This window comes from Manis javanica, chromosome 7 (genome assembly GCF_040802235.1).
Source record: "Manis javanica isolate MJ-LG chromosome 7, MJ_LKY, whole genome shotgun sequence".
Classification (NCBI taxonomy): Eukaryota; Metazoa; Chordata; class Mammalia; order Pholidota; family Manidae; genus Manis; species Manis javanica.
The window spans coordinates 70,303,328-70,322,877 of NC_133162.1; the positions used below are offsets into that span (position 1 = coordinate 70,303,328).

A 19,550-nucleotide genomic window follows, 5' to 3' on the forward strand; every position below is an offset into this window, starting at 1 on the left:
TAGCATGCAGACCCAGCCATAAACAACATAGTAAAAGGCAGGAAGGATTCCACCTTAAAGATAAGATTGCATTCTAACACCCAGGAAGTTAAGAAGTAAGATTCTTAACTTTTTAGCAGACAGACAGTAACTCAGCCCACCTTGGGGGCTGGGCAGGCAGCCTTGTTTTATATGCTCCCAGACCAAGACACCCCCATCTCAAGGAGAAATCAGAGCAGGAAGTTTAGATTAATTCTAAATATTCAGGGACTACTTAACAACTCCACACCCCTAGGCCTTTTTTCACATTCCCAAAAATCCTCAACTGCCTTGTGGATAAAATGAGCGTTCCTGTGGCCAGGATTCTCACCTGGCCCTGATTGACTAGCTCACTGCACACCTGTGGGCACTATATGGCTGTTACTCTATATAAAGAGCTCTGCCCAGTGCCCTGGGCACAACACGGTGGCAGGGCTGCAAGGCTGTAGGAGAGCAGAGCAGAGGAGAGAAGCCCAGAGGACAGCTGTGGGATGACTATGCAGAGGCCCAGAAGACAGCTGTGCAGACAGAAGGGCCCAGAGGCAGAGACCGGCTTGCTGCATGCAGACTCTCTGAGTGAATGGGATTCTAGTGACTGACCTGCCACCTAGAAATAAAGTAAGATATAACCCTTTCACCCAAGAATGTTTTGCTGTCAATTTCTTTAGTCACATTGAATCCATAATGAACTTGCCCAGGGCTGAAACCCATCGGCAAGACATGCCTCTAAAACCCCTAGACAACACACCAACACAGGCTCTCTTGTCCCTCCTGGGGTGAGCCAGGAGCTCTGTCCTCTCACTGTATCTCTCAATAAAAGCCTCTGCCCTGACTCTCCTACCATGGGTAAGGAGAGTTTGCTAAGTTCATGCTTGGACTCCGCAAACAAGAACCCCGGCATCACTTGCAGTCTGGCACAGTGGTGAGTGGTTTGCTGTGTTGGTTCCCCTCCTTCATGTGTCTGTGTATGTAGTAGCTCTTGCATGTGTCTGCATGTGTGGTGTTGCGTGTGTGCTAGAGCACTGTGTGGCCTGGGACAGTGTTTGTGTCTCTGGGTGCCTGTGCACTAGAAGAGCACCCAAAACTGCCTAGCAGAGAAGTCAGGTGGGGAGAGTTTGGGGCAGGCTGCTGGGAAGATTGGCCTCAGCAGGGAAGCCCCTGGAGCATGAATAGTCAAAGGTGAGAGCACCCTTCCCACCCCTTTTCACATGGCAGGTTACCTTCAAATCAGACTTCACCTGTGACCCATCCTCCCTGCCTTGGAAAAGAAGCCATCTGCTAGTGGACTGTCCCTTCTTAGTGGGGAAGCCCAGTAAGTCAGGTTCACCCTCTTAATGACATTTTTGTTTTCCCTGCAAGGTCTCCACAGGAAGCAACTTCGTCTGTCTGAAGTCAATTCATGAAAGTTCTACTTAATCCATTTCTGCAAACGTGCTGTTCTCTACCTCCTGGGTTACACGAGGCAGGTAGGTGACTCTTTGTTGCACCCTTAGCAAACCACCATTCAATGTCCTCCTTCATGCCCTAGCATTACAGAGAGCACAGTTGTTCTCTGAAAAACCTCCATCCTCCTCTCCATGGTGGCTGCACCAACTTGCCATCTCACCAGCATTCTGTTGTCTCCATGTCCTTGCCAACACCTCTTATTTTTTTGTCTCTTGGATTTTGGACATTCTGACTGATGTGATGTGACATTTCATAGGGTTTAGACTTGATGAGTGTTATTGAACATCTTTTTATGTCTGTTGGCCTTCTGTATGTCTCCTTGGCAAAAATGTCTATGTAGTAGGTGAAGGGTGAGAAAATGAGTGAGAATATTTGATATCTTGATCTAGGCAATGGTTATGTGAGTGTGTACATATGTCAGAATTCATTGAGCTTTATGATTTGTGCATTTTATTGTATGTATTTTGGTATAAAGTTTTTCTAAGAGAAGAACAAAAATTGTTTGTGGTCCTTTGACAAGGGTCAGTGTTGGGGAGACACGCTGTTTATACTGGCACTCTGTGGAGGTGAACTCGGGCTGCTCTAATACACATGCATCTGTGGGTGTAGGAATGGGTAGTTTCTGTCGTGCATCAGTCTGAGCAGGCTACTTAGTGAAGTGGAGTGGTCATTCCTGATTGCTGATGCAACCCAATCTGGTATGTGCCATTAGAAAATTAATAAATAATGAAGTACAGTATAGGAGCTAAAATTTTGTTCCATGGTGCACTCAAAACAGAGGGTAGCCTTGGGACAGAGAAGGTGAGAAGGCCTGAAGCAACCATAACCCAGTGGCCCCTCACCTTGCCATTAGTTATAGACCCTGATGGGCACTGTGAAGTGCAGCCAGAGGGTCAGTTTCCTGGGATAAACATCAGGTAACATCAAGTTCATTCTCCCTCTAGTCTTATGGTTCCCAAGGCCTTAGCTTGAGTGCCTGCCACTGGCAAAGCACTAGCTCCTTTTATGTTTACTAACTTTATTCTTAATTATTAACTGAAGCAGTAATGTAATAATTAGTAGGAAAAAATGAAAATGTATGCAAGTACCGGTCAGTTGGTGTTAAATATTTGAATGGTGAATACTCTCATTTGTAATTTGAAAACCTTAAAAATCATATGTTCTGTTACTTTCCTAATGAGGTGATCTGTAAAGCATTACTTAACATTTCTCAGTGAGCATGGCTAGTTCATAGTTGGCTAAATGTTGTTAATATTGTGGTATTACTTTTATTGGCCAAATTTGAAGGTTCACCTTTGAGCTATCTTTTTTTATTAAGTTATTATTGATACACACTCTTTTGAAGGTTCCACATGAAAAAACAATGCGGTTACTACATTCACCCATGTTATCATGTCCCCCGCCCCCATACCCTATTGCAGTCACTAACCATCACTATAGTAAGATGCCACAGAATCACTATTAGCCTTCTCTGTGCTACACTGTCTTCCACATGATCTCCTCCCCACATCATATGTGCCAATCAAAACACCCCTCAATTCCCTTCTCCATCACTCCCCTCCCGCCTCTCCGAACCCCTCCCCTTTGGTAACTACTAGTTCCTTCTTGGAGTCTGTGAGTTGGTTGCTGTTTTGTTCCTTCAGTTTTCCTTCGTTGTTATACTCCACAAATGAGGGAAATCATTTGGTACTTGTCTTTCTCCACCTGGCTCATTTCACTGAGCATAATATCCTCCAGCTCCATCCTTGTTGTTGCAAATGGTAGGATTTGTTTCTTTCTTATGGCTGAATAGTATTCCATTGTGTATATGTACTACATCTTCTTTATCCACTCATCTACTGATGGGCACTTAGGTTGCTTCCATATCTTGGCTATTGTAAATAGTGCTGCAATAAACATAGGGGTGCATATGTCGTTTTGAATCTGAGAAATTACATTCTTGGGGTAAATTTCTAGGAGTGGATTAAAGATGGCGGCATGAGAGGAGAGACAGAGGCTTCCTCTAAAGCTGGATACGATCAGAAAATATACTTGGCACAACTAATCCTGAAAGAGCAACTGGAAAGAGGACAGCGCCAGACTGCACACACCTGGAGAAAAGAGCAGACCTCACCGAATGGGGTAATATACCAGAACCGTGCCCCAGCAGGATCGGAGCCCCTCCCCCGCCCCAGCTCACCGGCGGGAGAGAGAGAAATGGAGCAGGGAGGGAGTGGAATGCTTGGGACTGCTGAATACCTAGCTCCGGAGATCTGTGCTGGGAGCACAAACCTACATTTAATGGTGCTTTCATCAGACTCTTCTGATTACAGGGTTGGAAAGCTGGGACAGGCGGAGTTCTTGGGGAGACTGGGATTCCAACAGCTTGAGGAAAGCAGGGATCCATATCTGGCTGCTCTGGGACAAAAGCTTATACCTGTGTGCTCATCCCACTGGTTCAGGCAGTGGAGACAGGCACAGCAGCTGGGAGGTGGGGAACAGCTCTTTCCTCCCCTCAAGCACCAATACTGCTCCCCTGCGACCCCCAACATTGCTTCAGGGGCTGAGCAGCTCCAGAATAGAGCTTCTGGACACTAGAGGGCGCCATATACAAACATGAAATGCCAAAGAAACCTGATCCAGAGTAAAATTGTTAATACAACTCCCAAGAAAGATTTAAATGATATGGACCTCATGACTCTTCCTGAAAGGGAGTTCAAAAGAAAAATAATCAATATGCTAATGGAGGTATGGAAAGACATCCAAGAACTCAGGAATGAATTCAGGTCAGAGATCCAATCTTTGAAGAGCGCAATGGAGGGTATTAAAAGCAGGTTGGATACAGTGGAGGAGACAATAAATGAAATAGAAACTAGAGAAGAGGAATACAAAGAAGCTGAGGCACAGAAAGAAAAAAGGACCTCTAAGAATGAAAGAATATTGAGACAACTGTGTGACCAATCCAAGCGGAACAATATTCATATTATAGGGATACCAGGAGAAGAAGAGAGAGAGAAAGGGATAGAAAGTGTCTTTGAGGAGGTAGTTGCTGAAAACTTCCCCAATCTGGGAAGGACATAGTCTCTCAGGCCATGGAGATCCACAGATCTCCCACCACAAGGGACCCAAGGAAGACAACACCAAGACATATAGTAATTAAAATGGGGAAGATCAAGGATAAGGACAGACTGTTAAAAGGAGGTAGAGACAGAAATAAGATCACATACAAGGGAAAGCCTATCAGGCTGACATCAGACTTCTCAGCAGAAACCCTACAGGCCAGAAGGGAGTGGCATGATGTATTTAATGCCATGAAGCAGAAGGGCCTGGAACCAAGATTACTTTGTCTGGCAAGATTATCATTTAAATTTGAAGGAGGGATCAAGCAATTTCCAGATAAGCAATAGCTGAGAGAATTTACCTCCCACAACCGTCTCTACAGTCTATTTTGGAGGAACTGCTATAGATGGAAGTGTTCCTAAGGTGGAATAGCTGTCACCAGAGGTAATAAAACTACAGTAAAGAAAGTAGAACACCTAATTACTATGCAAATGCAAAATTAAGTTAACTATCTCAAAAGTCAATCAAGGGATAGACAGAAAGGACAGAATATGATACTAATATGTAAAGAATGGAGGAGGAAGAAAAAGGAGGAGAAACAGAAAAGAACCTTTAGACTGTGCTTGTAACAGCATACTAAGTGAGTCAAGTTAGATCTTAGATAGTAAGGAAATTAAACTTGAACCTTTGGTAACCATGAAACTAAAGCCTGCAATGGCAATAAGTACATACCTATTAATAATCACCCTAAATGTAAATGGACTGAATGCACAGATCAAAAGATATAGAGTCACTGAATGGATAAAAAACAAGACCCATCTATATGCTGCTTACAAGAGACTCACCTCCAACCCAAAGACATGCACAGACTAAAAGTCAAGGGATGAAAAAAGATATTTCATGCAAACAACTGGGAGAAAAAAAGCAAGTGTTGCAGTACTAGTATCAGACAAAATAGACTTCAAAACAAAGAAAGTAACAAGAGATAAAGAAGGACATTACATAATGATAAAGGGGTCAGTCCAACAAGAGGATATAACCATTACAAATATATATGCACCCAACACAGGAGCACCAGCATATGTGAAACAAATACTAACAGAACTAAAGGAGGAAATAGAATGCAATGCATTCATTTTAGGAGACCTCAACACACCATTCACCCCAAAGGACAGATGCACCAGACAGAAAATAAGTAAGGACACAGAGGCACTGAACAACACATTAGAACAGATGGACCTAATAGACATCTATACAACTCTACATCTAAAAGCAACAGGACACACATTCTTATCCAGTGCATGTGGAACATTCTCCAGAATAGACCACATACTAGGCCACAAAAAGAGCCTCAGTAAATTAAAAAAGATTGAAATTCTACCAACCAACTTTGAGACCACAAAGGTATAAAACTAGAACTAAACTGTACAAAGAAAGCAAAAAAGGCTCACAAACACATGGAGGCTTAACAACATGCTCCTAAATAATCAATGGATCAATGACTAATTAAAATAGAGATCAAGCAATATATGAAAACAAATGACAACAACAACACAAAGCCCCAACTTCTGTGGGACGCAGCAAAAGCAGTCTTTAAGAGGAAAGTATATAGCAATCCAGGCATATTTAAAAAAGGAAGAACAAACCCAATAAATAGTCTAACATCACAATTATTGAAATTGGAAAAAGAAGAACAAATGAGGCCTAAAGTCAGCAGAAGGAGGGACATAGTAAAGATCAGAGAAGAAATAAATAAAAAGCCTCGAGAAAAATAAAACAATGGGAAAAATCAATGAAACCAAGAGCTGGTTCTTTGAGAAAATAAACAAAATAGATAAGCCACTAGTCAGACTTGTTAATAGAAAAAGAGAATCAACACATATCAACAGAATCAGAAAAGAGAAAGGAAACATCATGACAGACCCCACAGAAGAAATACAAAGAATTATTAGAGACTACTATGAAAACGTATATGCTAACGAGCTGGAAAACCTAGGAGAAAAGGACAACTTCCTAGAAAAATACAACCTTCCAAGACTGACCAAGGAAGAAACACAAAATCTAAACAAACCAATTACCAGCAAAGAAATTGAAGCAGTAATCAAAAAACTACCCAAGAACAAAACCCCCGGGCCAGATGGAATTACCTCAGAATTTTATCAGACATACAGAGAAGATATAATACCCATTCTCCTTAAAGTTTTCCTAAAAATAAAAGAGGAGGGAATACTCCCAAACTCATTGTATGAAGCCACCATCACCCTAATACCAAAACCAGGCAAAGACCCCACCAAAAAAGAAAACTACAGACTAATATCCCTGATGAATGTAGATGCAAAAATACTCAACAAAATATTAGCAAACTGAATTAAGAAAATACATCAAAAGGATCATACACCACGACCAAGTGGGATTCATTGCAGGGATGCAAGGATGGTACAACATTCGAAAATGCATCAGCATCATCCACCACATAAACATAAAGGACAAAAACCACATCATCTTCATAGATGCTGAAAAAGCATTTGACAAAATTCAACATCCATTCATGATAAAAGCTCTCAGCAAAATAAGTATAGAGGGCAAGTACCTCAACATAATAAAGGACATATATGGTAAACCCACAGCCATCATCATACTAAACACTGAGAAGCTGGAAGCTTTTCCTCTGAGATTGGGAACAAGACCGGGATGCCCACTATCCCCACTGTTATTCAACATAGTACTAGAGATCCTAGCAATGGCAATTAGACAAAACAAAGAATACATGGAATCCAAATTGGTAAAGAAGTTAAACTGTCACTATTTTCAGATGACATGATATTGTATATAAAGAAACCCTAAAGACTCCACTCCAAAACTACTAGAACTGATATCAGAAAAGAGCAAAGTTGCAGAATATCAAATTAACACACAGAAATCTGTGGCTTTCCTAAGCACTAACAATGAAGTAATAAAAAGAGAAATCAGGGAAACAATTCTATTCATAATTGCATCAAAAAGAATAAAATACCTAGGAATAAACCTAACCAAGGAAGTGAAAGGCCTATACCCTGAAAACTATAAGACACTCTTAAGAGAAATTAAAGAGGTCACTAACAAATGGAAACTCATCCCATGCTCTTGGCTAGGAAGAATTAATATCGTCAAAATGGCCATCCTGCCCAAAGCAATATACAGATTTGATGCAATCCCTATCAAATTACTAACAGCATTCTTCAACAAACTGGAACAAATAGTTCAAAAATTCATATGGAAACACCAAAGACCCCGAATAGCCAAAGCAATCCTGAGAAGGAAGAATAAAGTGGGGGGATCTCGCTCCCCAACTTCACGCTCTACTACAAAGCAACAGTAACCAAGACAGTTTGGTACTGGCACAAGAACAGAGCCACAGACCAGTGGAACAGAATCAGGACTCCAGACATTAACCCAGACATATATGGTCAATTAATATTCTATAAAGGAGCCATGGACATACAATGGGGAAATGACAGTCTCTTCAACAGATGGTGCTGGCAAAACTGGACAGCTACATGTAAGAGAATGAAACTGGATCACTGTCTAACCCCATACACAATAGTAAATTCAAAATGGATCAAAGAACTGAATGTAAGTCATGAAACCATAAAACTCTTAGAAAAAAACATAGGCAAAACTCTCTTGCACATAAACATGAGTGACTTCTTCATGAACATATCTCCCCAGGCAAGGGAAACAAAAGCAAAAGTGAACAAGTGGGGCTATATCAAGCTGAAAAGCTTCTGTACAGCAAATGACACCATCAATAGATCAAAAAGGTACCCTACAGTATGGGAGAATATATTCATAAATGACAGATCCAATAAAGGGTTGACATCCAAAATATATAAAGAGCTCATGCACCTCAACAAACAAAAAGCAAATAATCCAATTAAAAAATGGGCAGAGGAGCTGAACAGACAGTTCTCCAAAGAAGAAATTCAGATGGCCAACAGACACATGAAAAGATGCTCCACATCACTAGTTGTCAGAGAAATGCAAATTAAATCCACAATGAGATATCACCTCACACCAATAAGGATCACCACCATCCAAAAGACAAACAACAACAAATGTTGGTGAGGTTATGGAGAAAGGGGAACCCTTCTACACTGCTGGTGGGAATGTAAACTAGTTCAACCATTGTGGAAAGCAGTATGGTGGTTCCTCAAAAAGCTCAAAATAGAAATACCATTTGACCCAGGAATTCCACTTCTAGGAATTTACCCTAAGAATGCAGCATCCCAGTTTGAAAAAGACAGATGCACCCCTATGTTTATCACAGCAGTATTTACAATAGCCAAGAAATGGAAGCAACCTAAGTGTCCATCAGTAGATCAATGGATAAAGAAGATGTGGTACATATACACAGTGCAATATTATTCAGCCATAAGAAGAAAACAAATCCTACCATTTGCAACAACATGGATGGAGCTAGAGGGTATTATGCTCAGTGAAATAAGCCATGCAGAGAGAGACAAGTACCAAATGATTTCACTCATATGTGGAGTTTTAGAACAAAGAAAAACTGAAGGAACAAAACAGCAGAAACACAGAACCCAAGAATGGACTAACAATTACCAAAGGGAAAGGGACTGGGACGGATGGGTGGGAAGGGAGGGATAAGGGCTGGGAAAAAGAAAGGGGGCCTTAAGATTAGCATGTATAATGTGTGTGGGGGCATGGGGAGGGCTGTGCAACACAGAGATGACAAGTAGTGATTGTACAGCATCTTACTATGCTAATGGACAGTGCCTGTAATGGGGTTTGTGGGAGGGACTTGGTGAAGGGGGAAGTCTAGTAAACATAGTGTTCTTCATGTAATCGTAGATTAATGATAAGAAAATCAATCAATCAATTAAGTAATTAATTTTAAAAAAAGAATGTTCATACTCCAAAATCAAATTTTCAAGTAAAAATAAAATTTGGAACCAAGGTCAATAGCATGTAATGTATCAGTGTCCTAATTGCACATTCAGATATTGGAAGTCTAATAAATATTTACCATTAGCAAAAACAAAACAAAAACAAAAACAAAAATTCCTAGGAGTGGAATTCCTGGGTCAAATGGTATTTCTATTTTTAGTTTTTTGAGGAACCTCCATATTGCTTTCCACCATTGTTGAACTAGCTTACATTCCCACAAGCAGTGAGGAGGGTTCCCCTTTCTCTGCATCCTTGCCAGCATTTGTTGTTCCTAGTTTTTTCTGTGTTGGCCATCCTAACTGGTATAAGGTGATATCTCATTGTGGTTTTAACTTGCATTTCCCTGATAATTAGTGATGTGGAGTATCTTTGCACGTTGCCATGTGAATTTCTTCTTTGGAGAAGTGTCTGTTCATATCCTTCACCCATTTTTTTAATAGGGGTATTTGCTTTTTGGGTGTTAAGGCATGTGAGTTCTTTATACATTTTTTATGTTAACCCCTTGTTGTATATTCATTTACAAATATATTCTCCCATACTGTAGGACGCCTTTTTGTTCTGCTGTTGGTGTCCTTTGCTGTACAGAAGCTTTTTAGCATGATATAGTCCCATTTGTTCATTTTTTATTTTGTTTTCCTTGCCCCAGGAGATGCATTCAGGAAAAAGTTGCTCATGTTTATATTCAAGAGATAATTGCCTATGTTTTCTTCTAAGAGTTTCATGATTTACATTCAGGTCTTTAATCCATTTTGAGTTTACTTTTGTGTATGAGGTTTGACAATACTCCAGTTTCATTCTCTTGCATGTAGCTGTCCAGTTTTGCCAACACCAGTTGTTGAAGAGGCTGTCATTTCCCCATTGTATGTCCATTGCTCCTTTATCATATATTAATTGACCATATATGCTTTGGTTTATATCTGGGCTCTCTAGTCTGTTCCATTGGTCTATGGGTCTGTTCTTGTCTTGATTACTGTGGCTTTGTAGTAGAGCTTGAAATGGTGGAACATAATCCCCCCAGTTTATTCTTCCTTCTCAGGATTGCTTTGGCTATTCAGGGTGTTTTGTGGTTCCATATGAATTTTAGAACTATTTGCTCTAGTTTGTTGAAGAATGCTGTTGGTATTTTTATAGGGATTGCATTGAATCTGTAGATTGCTTTAGGCAGGATGGCCATTTTGACATGAATTCTTCCTAGCCAAGAGCATGGGATGAATTTCCATTTATTAGTATCCTTTTTTATTTCTCTTAAGAGTGTCTTGTAGTTTTCATGGTATAGGCCTTTCACTTCCTTGGTTAGGTTTATTCCTAGGTATTTTATTCTTTTTGATGCAATTGTGAATGGAATTGTTTTCCTGATCTCTGTTTCTGCTAGTTCATCATTATTGTGTAGGAATGCAACAGATTTCTGTGTATTAATTTTGTATCCTGCAAGTTTGTTGAATTTAAATATTAGTTCTAGTAGTTTTAGATTGGATTTTTTAGCAATTTTTTATGTACAATATCATGTCATCTGCAAACAGGGACAGTATAACTCGTTCTTTACCAATATGGATGCCTTTTATTTCCTTGTGTTGTCTGATTGTCATGTGTGCAGTTTTCTTGACTCTTTCCTTCCTGTCCACAACTTTTCAGAGCTTTCCTGAGTTTCACTTGTCTGTTCCTCATTATTTCGAATTTGATTTTCCTTCTCCATTTGTTGTTCATTTATAATTCCTGTATTTCGGAGGTTAACCGTAGTTATTGGACTTCTGCAAAAAGCCAGGCTTGGTGTTGGTGCATTCTGTAATCACCTGTAATCCTTATAATGGTCTTGACCTAAAGTTGTTCATCCTTATTTTCCTGATGAGAAAAGTGTCAACCTATCATGGTCAGGATGCTAAAATAATGAAGTACCAAAGAAATGCAACTCATGGCACACAGATTTGCAACCGAAATATTGTTCACTTGGTGATAGGGAAATATTTACAAGGAAAGCACTTTATTCCAGGTGGCTCCCTTCTCTTCTATAGTTAGCAAAGATAGCAGAATCCGTTTTCCCCCTCTCCTTCACTCCGCGCTCTGACAGGCACTTACTCCCTAAACTCACTCCCTTACCTCACTCCCTAAACTCACTCCCCCTTCCTTGCTTGCTCATTTGCTGTGCATGTAGAAATGTTGCAGATATGGAAGCAGAAAGATATATATTGCTCCCCTTGCCTTTGTTCAGGGCTCAGACCTTGGGAGACTACTCCCCTCTGAGCCCACCCATATAAAATAAAACCTCAACACTCCAAGACCTCCAAGTGCCATTTAGTTCTTCCATCTGTAATCCAGTCCAGGTTTTTCAGGTTTTTTCCATAACATAGGAAGCAGATGTCAGGGGTTCTTAGAGATGGAAAGTCCATGCTTGTATACATGGTTTACAAAGACTCTTGACTGACTTAAGTGGCAGAAAACTCTCTTGGCTGAACACAGTTGGATTCTAAGGCCCTGACTCAATCCACAGGCCCCTCCTGGAGCATGGTGCAGGTGTTGGGGTAGAGTCCTTGGCACATGTGGGGTTTGTCTAATTTCAAACATCCCAGGTTGCACCCAGTGGAGACGTGTGTGAGGTTCACCTCCGTAATGACTTCCCACTCCGTTTAGAAACCCTTGATATCAGTGACTCCATTGTTCATAGTGCCTTTCACAGAACCAAGTGTCAGGAGCTCCCTGAAGTTATCTGAGGCTCCAAATACATGTGTGTGTTTTATTTTGGTTCTCCCACTTTTCTCGGTTGATGGTATTTCACATCCATCTGACTATAGCAGGAAAGGGGATTATTAGAAATCTGTCTTTTTCCTCACCTCTTGCCATACAGAATTCCATATGTCAGAGTAGGTTTTGGCAACTTAAGCTGGCATAGGGGTCACTCTCCTTGAGTCACTTGAGTTTGGTCTGAATCATTGCTCCTCTTGATTTTTTTAAGATGGTGGATTGGATTGAAGTCGCGTACTCCAATATCTTCTGTTACTGCTTTAAGAGCTAAGAACTGACCTCTTTTTAAGTGCATTCTGTTTTAATAGCAGTATTGTTGTTACATGGAATATTATATTAGTTTGAGGAGTTCAGTGTTATTTGCAATTATACACATGACAAAATGTTCCCCACAGCAAGCATAGGCCATATATGCCATCCTGCAATGTGACTCAATATTTTTGAGTCTATTCCCTATGCTGTACTTTCATCTACATGGCATTTATTTTCTAGTACCAGGTGTGCACCTCTATCTGTTTCACCTATTTCACCTATCCCCCAACCCATCCCCAATGGCAAACACCAGTTTCTACTCTTTATTTATGAGTCTGTTTCAGTTTTGTTTACTTGTTCACTTGTTTTAAGTTTCAAGATGCCTCTTATAAAAAGGAAAATCAGTGACCACACCTCCATCTTCATGGGCCCACCTGATGTCCACCCCTACAGCCAATCTGAGTCCTCCTTGCCTCCACCGACAGAAAGCAACTAAAACCCCTAACCGGGTGCCCTTCCTATCCTAATCTTCACCCTCCCGACAGTCAGCAAGCAGGGGGACCCAAATAACACACCGTTCCTCACAAGCAGGAAGCAGCCAGAGCGGTTGTTGCCCCTCACCCCAATGATTTGGGTCCCAACTGCTTGAGGGAGGAAGGAAAATAGATATGAGCTGGGTGGAAAGAGAAAGGCCAGGAAAGTCCACTGAAAAGACCCAGAGTTAATCAATTAAAGCTCAAAAAGCCAGGAGCAACTTGGCCTGGAATGTTTGAATATTCCAAATAAAGGAGGGTACCTCAGCATAGCCCATGTCTTTATTATATATTAATTATACAGGCCCAGCTAATTTTTTTACCTTTACCTATATGCTGGCCTCTTTTCTCCTTCTGGCCCTAATTAAGTAGTTTGTAACCTCGGCAACTAATTTAGCATGCAGGCCCAGCCATAAACAACATAGTAAAAGGCAGGAAGGATTCTATCTTAAAGATTGTATTTTAATACCCAGGAAGTTCAAAATGTAAGATTCTTAACTTACTCTTTGGCAAACAGACAATAACTCAGCCCACCTTGGGGGCTGGGCAGGCAGCCTGTCTGATATGCTCCCAGACCAGGACTGCCAGAGAAATCAGAGCAGGAAGTTCCTTGTGTTAAGTGAATTCTAAGTATTAAAAGACCACTTAACAGGTCTGCACCACCAGGCCTTAGATACATCCCTGAAGAATCCTTAGGGGGAACCCCCAATCTTTCGGGGCACTCCTTTCTTTGAGGTCACCCACACATTCTAAGTGTGTAACCTTTTAATCTTAAACTTTCTCTCCAACCTTTCAGGGTGCCTCTCCTTGCTGAGGTGTTGCCTGCTGCACTTTTTCTCTCTTTAAGCAACTTTAAATAAAAATTTTAATCTGCTTCAAAAAAAAAAAAAAAGAAAAATCATATGAAATTTGTCTTATCTGACTTATTTCAAATAGTATAATACCATACCCTCTAGGTGTGTCCATGTAGGCACAAATGGCAAAATTTCATCCATTTTAAGGCTAGGTAATATTCCATCATATGTACTTGTGTGTGTGTATAATGTCTACACACACATATATGTATGTATATCACATATCCTTTATCCATTCCTCTGCTGATGGACACTTAGGTTTGTTCTGTATTTCTTGGGTTATGTGATGGTGGGTAAAATTGCAACATTTCCAGAATATCTCACCTGGCTTTAGTGCATTTGCATCATTCCTCAGGGGTGGAGAGAAGTTTATCTCCATATCAGTGGGTAATTACCTGAGCAAGGAGGGCTTATCTGTGCCCAAGAGGTGAGGGGAGGACTGGTTTTTGGCTTCTGCTGGAGCATGAAAGAGAGAAATGGCCCCAGACTGCAGTTTGTGAGCAATAAATGGGTTTTAAACTTTATTTCTCCCTTTGATTGATTTGGGTTTTTAGAGGTATTTTGTACCAGGATTTCCTCTCCCCTAATACTGGTTTTCTGTTTTTAATACTGTGAGGAACTGTGCTCTTTTCCATAGTTGGCTGGACCATTTTCCATTCCCATTCACAGTGCACCACAAACTTACCCTTTTCTCCACATCCTCACCAACACTTGGTATTTCTTGTGTTTTGGACAGAAGCCATTTGGCTGGTATGAGGTGATGTCTCACTGTGGTTTTGATGTGCGTTTCCCTGATAACGAGCAATGTTGAGCACCTTTTCATGTGTCCCTTGGCCATCTGGGTGCCTTCCTTGGAACATTGTTCAAGCCTTTTGCCCATGTAATTGGTTTATGTGTTTTTTTGGTGGTGGTCTATTAACTCTTTCTGTGGTTTGGAAATTAACCCTCCTCATTGGATATATCATTTGCAAACATACTGTCCCATTCAGTAGGTTGACTCTTTCTTTTGTTGATGGTCTCCTTCACTGAGTCCATGAGTATATTCCTCATGGATAAGAATTCTTCTTGGAGTTTTCCCTTTTTAGGTCTTATATTTAAGTCTTTGATCCACTTTGAGTTTATACAGTGTGATACAGTGGTCCAGTTTAATTTTTTTTGCATGTAGCTGTTTAATTTACCTAATGCCAGTAATTCCCCATCATATATTCTTGCCTCCTTTGTCATAGACTGATGGACCATGTAAACACAGTTTTGTTTGTTCTCTCTGATTTTTTTCTGTGGCTTTGTCTGTTTTTGTGCTGGGAGCATACTGTTTTGCTTTCTGTAGCTTTGTGGTTTAATTTGAAAGCTAGGAGTGTGATGAGTCCAGCTTTGTTGTTTTTGTTCAGATTGCTTTGCCCATTCTGGGCCATCTGTAGTTCCATACAAATATTTGGATTATTTGTTCTAGTTCTGTGGAAAGCTCCATGGATATTTTGATAGGGACAGGACTGAACATGTAGATTGCTTTGGGTAGTGTGGGGAAAATGGAACTTTCTGACCAGGATTCCCACCTGGCCATTGTATATACATACAAGAGCCTGTTTACTTTACGAAGAGCATTTGTATGTTTAGTTTTGCACATTTAAGGGATGTTCACCAGTGACAGAGCAGATTGTCAGTCATGGGAGTGCTGGCACTGTGGAGGGGTGGAGAGGAAGCACCCATTCTCTCCTTCCCTCAGTTTCTGGTACATAATTGGTCATGTGTCTTCAGGTCACCAGGGAACCACAAAAAGAGTTCCTTGGATTGTGAGTGGTGGTGGAGGAGAGCGAGGGCCACTGCTGGGGGACAGCAGAGAGAGCACTGTGGAGTCCTGGTACCCCTTGAGGATTAATCCTATGCTGGGACACAGACCTGTAGCTGTCCTGGAGGCTGCATTTGAGCCAATGCTGTGTACTGAGTTGTTTGTGACCGCCATGGGAATAAATATGGTAACCCCTCAATCCCCAAATTCTTGCCCTTGCCTTATTCAGTCTGACTGAACTCAGAGAGAACTTGTCCTGGGCAGAGCACCCCCTCCTCCTAGAGCTACAGGTAGTTTTAACAATACTACTCATTTTTTAAATGTTAATGTCAACCATTTTAAGTCTTCCATTCCATGAGCATAAGATACTTTTCATTAACTTGTATCACCTTCAGGTTCTTTCCCCAGTATCTTAACATTTCCAGACTACAGGTCTTTCACCACCACAGTGAAACATCTTCCAGTTTTCTTATTCTTTTGCTACAATTGCAAGTGGGATTGTTTTCTAACATTCTCTTTCTGCAAATTTGTTTTAATTAATTAATTAATTACTTTTATATTGGTATCATTAATCTAAAATTACACGAAGAACATTATGTTCACTAGACTCCCCCCATCACCAAGTTCCCCCCACATACCCCATTACAGTCACTGTCCATCAGCATAGTAAGATGTTGTAGAATCACTACTTGTCTTCTCTGTGTTGTACAGCCCTCCCTGTGCTGCCCCCCCGCCACATTATACATGTTCATCCTAATGCCCCCTTTCTTTCTCCCCCTTTATCCCTCCCTTCCCACCCCTCCTTCCCAGTCCCTTTCCCTTTGGTAACTGTTAGTCCATTCTTGGATTCCGTGAGTTTTCTGCTGTTTTGCTCCTTCAGTTTTTTCTTTGTTCTTATACACCACACATGAGTGAAATCATTTGGTACTTGTCTTATTCCACCTGGCTGATTTCACTGAGCATAATACCCTCTAGCTCCATCCATGTTGTTGCAAATGGAAGGATTTGTTTACTTCTTATGGCTGAATAATATTCCATTGTGTATATGTACCACATTTTCTTTATCCACTCATCCACTGATGGACACTTAAGTTGCTTCTATTTCTTAGTTATTGTGAATAGTGCTGTGATAAACATAGGGGTGCATCTGTCTTTTTCAAACTGGGCTGCTGCATTTTAGGGTAAATTCTTAGGAGTGGAATTCCTGGGTCAAATGGTATTTCTATTTTCAGTTTTTTGAGGAACCTCCACACAGCTTTCCACAATGGTTGAACTAATTTACATTCCCACCAGCAGTGTAGGAGGGTTCCCCTTTCTCCACAGCCTCACCAACATTTGTTGTTGTTCGTCTTTTGGATGGTGATGATCCTTACTGGTGTGAGGTGATATCTCATTGTGGTTTTAATTTGCATTTCTCTGATGACTAGTGACATGGAGCATTTTTCATGTGTCTGTTGGCCATCTGAATTTCTTTGGAGAGCTGTCTGTTCAGCTCCTCTGATCATTATTTCACTGGATTATTTGGTTTTTGTTTGTTGAGGTACATGAGCTCTTTATGTATTTTGGATGTATCTGTCATATATGAATATATTCTCCTACACTGTAGGATGCCTTTTTGTTCTGTTGGTGGTGTCCTTTGCTGTACAGAAGCTTTTTAGTTTGATGTAGTCCCACTTGTTCATTTTTCCTTTTATTTCCCTTGCCTGGGGAGATATGTTCATGAACAAGTTGCTCATGTTTATGTCCAAGAGATTTTTGCCTATGTTTTTTTTCTAAGAGTTTTATGGTTTCATGACTTACATACAGGTCTTTGATCCATCTCGAATTTACTTTTGTGTATGGGGTTAGACAATAATCCAGTTTCATTCGCTTATGTGTAGCTGTCCAGTTTTGCCAACATCAGCTGTTGAAGAGGCTGTCATTTCCCCATTGTTTGTCCATGGCTCCTTTATCATATATTAATTGACCATATATGGTTGGGTTAATATTTGAACTCTCTATTCTGTTACACTGGTCTGTGGGTCTGTTCTTGTGCCAGTACCAAATTGTGTTGATTACTGTTGCTTTGTAGTAGAGCTTGAAGTTGGGTAGTGAGATCCCCTCTGCTTTATTCTTCCTTCTCAGGATTACTTTGGTTATTCATGGTCTTTTGTGGTTCTATATGAATTTTAAAACTATTTGTTCCAGTTTGTTGAAGAATACTGTTGGTATTTTGATAGGCATTGGATTGAATCTGTAGATTGCTTTAGGCAGGATGGCCATTTTGACAATATTAATTCTTCCTAACCAAGAGCATGGGATGAGTTTCCATTTGTTAGTGTCCTCTTTAATTTCTCTTAAGAGTGTCTTATAGTTTTGAGGGTATAGGCCTTTCACTTCCTTGGTTAGGTTTATTCCTAGGTAATTTATTCTTTTTGATGCAATTGTGAATGGAATTGTTTTCTTGAATTCTCTTTCTGCTAGTTCATTGTTGGTGTATAGGAAAGCAGCAGATTTCTGTGTATTGATTTTGTGTCCTGCAACTTTGCTGAATTTAGATATTAGTTCTAGTAGTTTTGGAGTGGAGTCTTTAGGGTTTTTCATGTACAATGTTATGTCATCTGCAATTAGGGACTGTTTGACTCCTTCTTTGCCAATCCAGATGCCTTGTATTTCTTTGTTTTGTCTGATTGCCATGACCAGGACCTCCAGAACTATGTTGAATAACAGTGGGGAGAGTGGGCATCCCTGTCTTGTTCCTGATCTTAGAGGAAAAGCTTTCAGCTTTTCGCTGTTAGGTATGATGTGTGGCTGTGGTTTTGTCATATATGGCCTTTATTATGTTGAGATACTTGCCCTGTATACCCATTTTGTTGAGAGTTTTTATCATGAATGGATGTTGAATTTTGTCGAGTGTTTTTTCAGCATCTATGGAGATGATCATGTGGTTTTTGTCCTTCTTTTTGTTGATGTGGTGGATGATGTTGATGGATTTTCGAATGTTGTACCATCCTTGCATCCCTGAGATGAATCCCACTTGATCATGGTGTATGATCTTCTTGATGTATTTTTGAATTCGGTTTGCTAATATTTTGTTCAAGTATTTTTGCATCTATGTTCTTCAAGGATATTGCTCTGTAATTTTATTTTTTTGTGGGGTCCTGCATGGTTTTGGTATTAGAGTGATACTGACTTCATAGAATGAGTTTGGAAGTATTCCCTCCTCTTATATTTTTTGGAAAACTTTAAAGAGAATGGGTATTATGTCTTCTTTATTTTTCTTATAAAATTCAGCACTGACTCCATCTGGTCCAGGGGTTTGGTCTTGGGTAGTTTTTTTTTTTTTTTCAGCTTCAACATTTTTTTTTTTTTGAGAGGGCATCTCTCATATTTATTGATCAAATGGTTGTTAACAACAATAAAATTCTGTATAGGGGGGTCAATGCTCAATGCACAATCATTAATCCATCTCAAGCCTAGTTCTCATCAGTCTCCAATCTTCTGAAGCATAATGAACAAGTTCTTACATAGTGAATGAATTCTTACATAGTGAATAAGTTCTTACATGGTGAACAGTACAAGGGCATTCATCACAGAAACTTCCGGTTCTGATCACGCATTATGAACTATAAACCATCAGGTCAAATATGAATATTTGTTTGATTTTTATACTTGATTTATATGTGGATCCCACATTTCTCCCTTTATTATTATTATTATTTTTATTTTTAATACACTGCTGAAGTGGTAGGTAGATGCAAGATAAAGGTAGAAAACATAGTTTAGTGTTGTAAGAGAGCAATTGTAGATGATCAGGTGTGTGCCTGTAGACTATGTGTTAATCTGAGCTAGACAAGGGCAATAAAACATCCATGGATGCAGAAGCTTTCTCTCAACACAGGGGGTGGGTGATGTTCTAAGCTTCACCACTGTTGTTCCCCAATTTCTCACCTGATGGCC

At 40.3% G+C, this 19,550-nt stretch overlaps 1 protein-coding gene across 3 annotated transcripts in view; it reads left to right on the plus strand.

Annotated features, from left to right (window-relative positions):
• The window catches only part of LOC108385783 (uncharacterized), an 85,151-nt gene that overhangs the window by 6,327 nt on the left and 59,274 nt on the right, over nt 1–19,550 (plus strand). Inside the window, exons 5-6 of one of the 3 annotated variants that reach the window (XR_012133254.1) lie at nt 1,378–1,484; nt 3,421–3,585. Coding sequence is in view for 1 of the 3 variants with exons in the window: in XM_073241115.1 (XP_073097216.1) it covers nt 1,378 (1 nt within the window). In the remaining 2 variants the exon portion in view is untranslated. Of the gene's footprint in view, nt 1–1,377; nt 3,357–3,420; nt 3,586–19,550 lie in introns of those variants that run through there. The other 2 variants (XR_012133255.1, XM_073241115.1) reach the window with 2 other exon arrangements.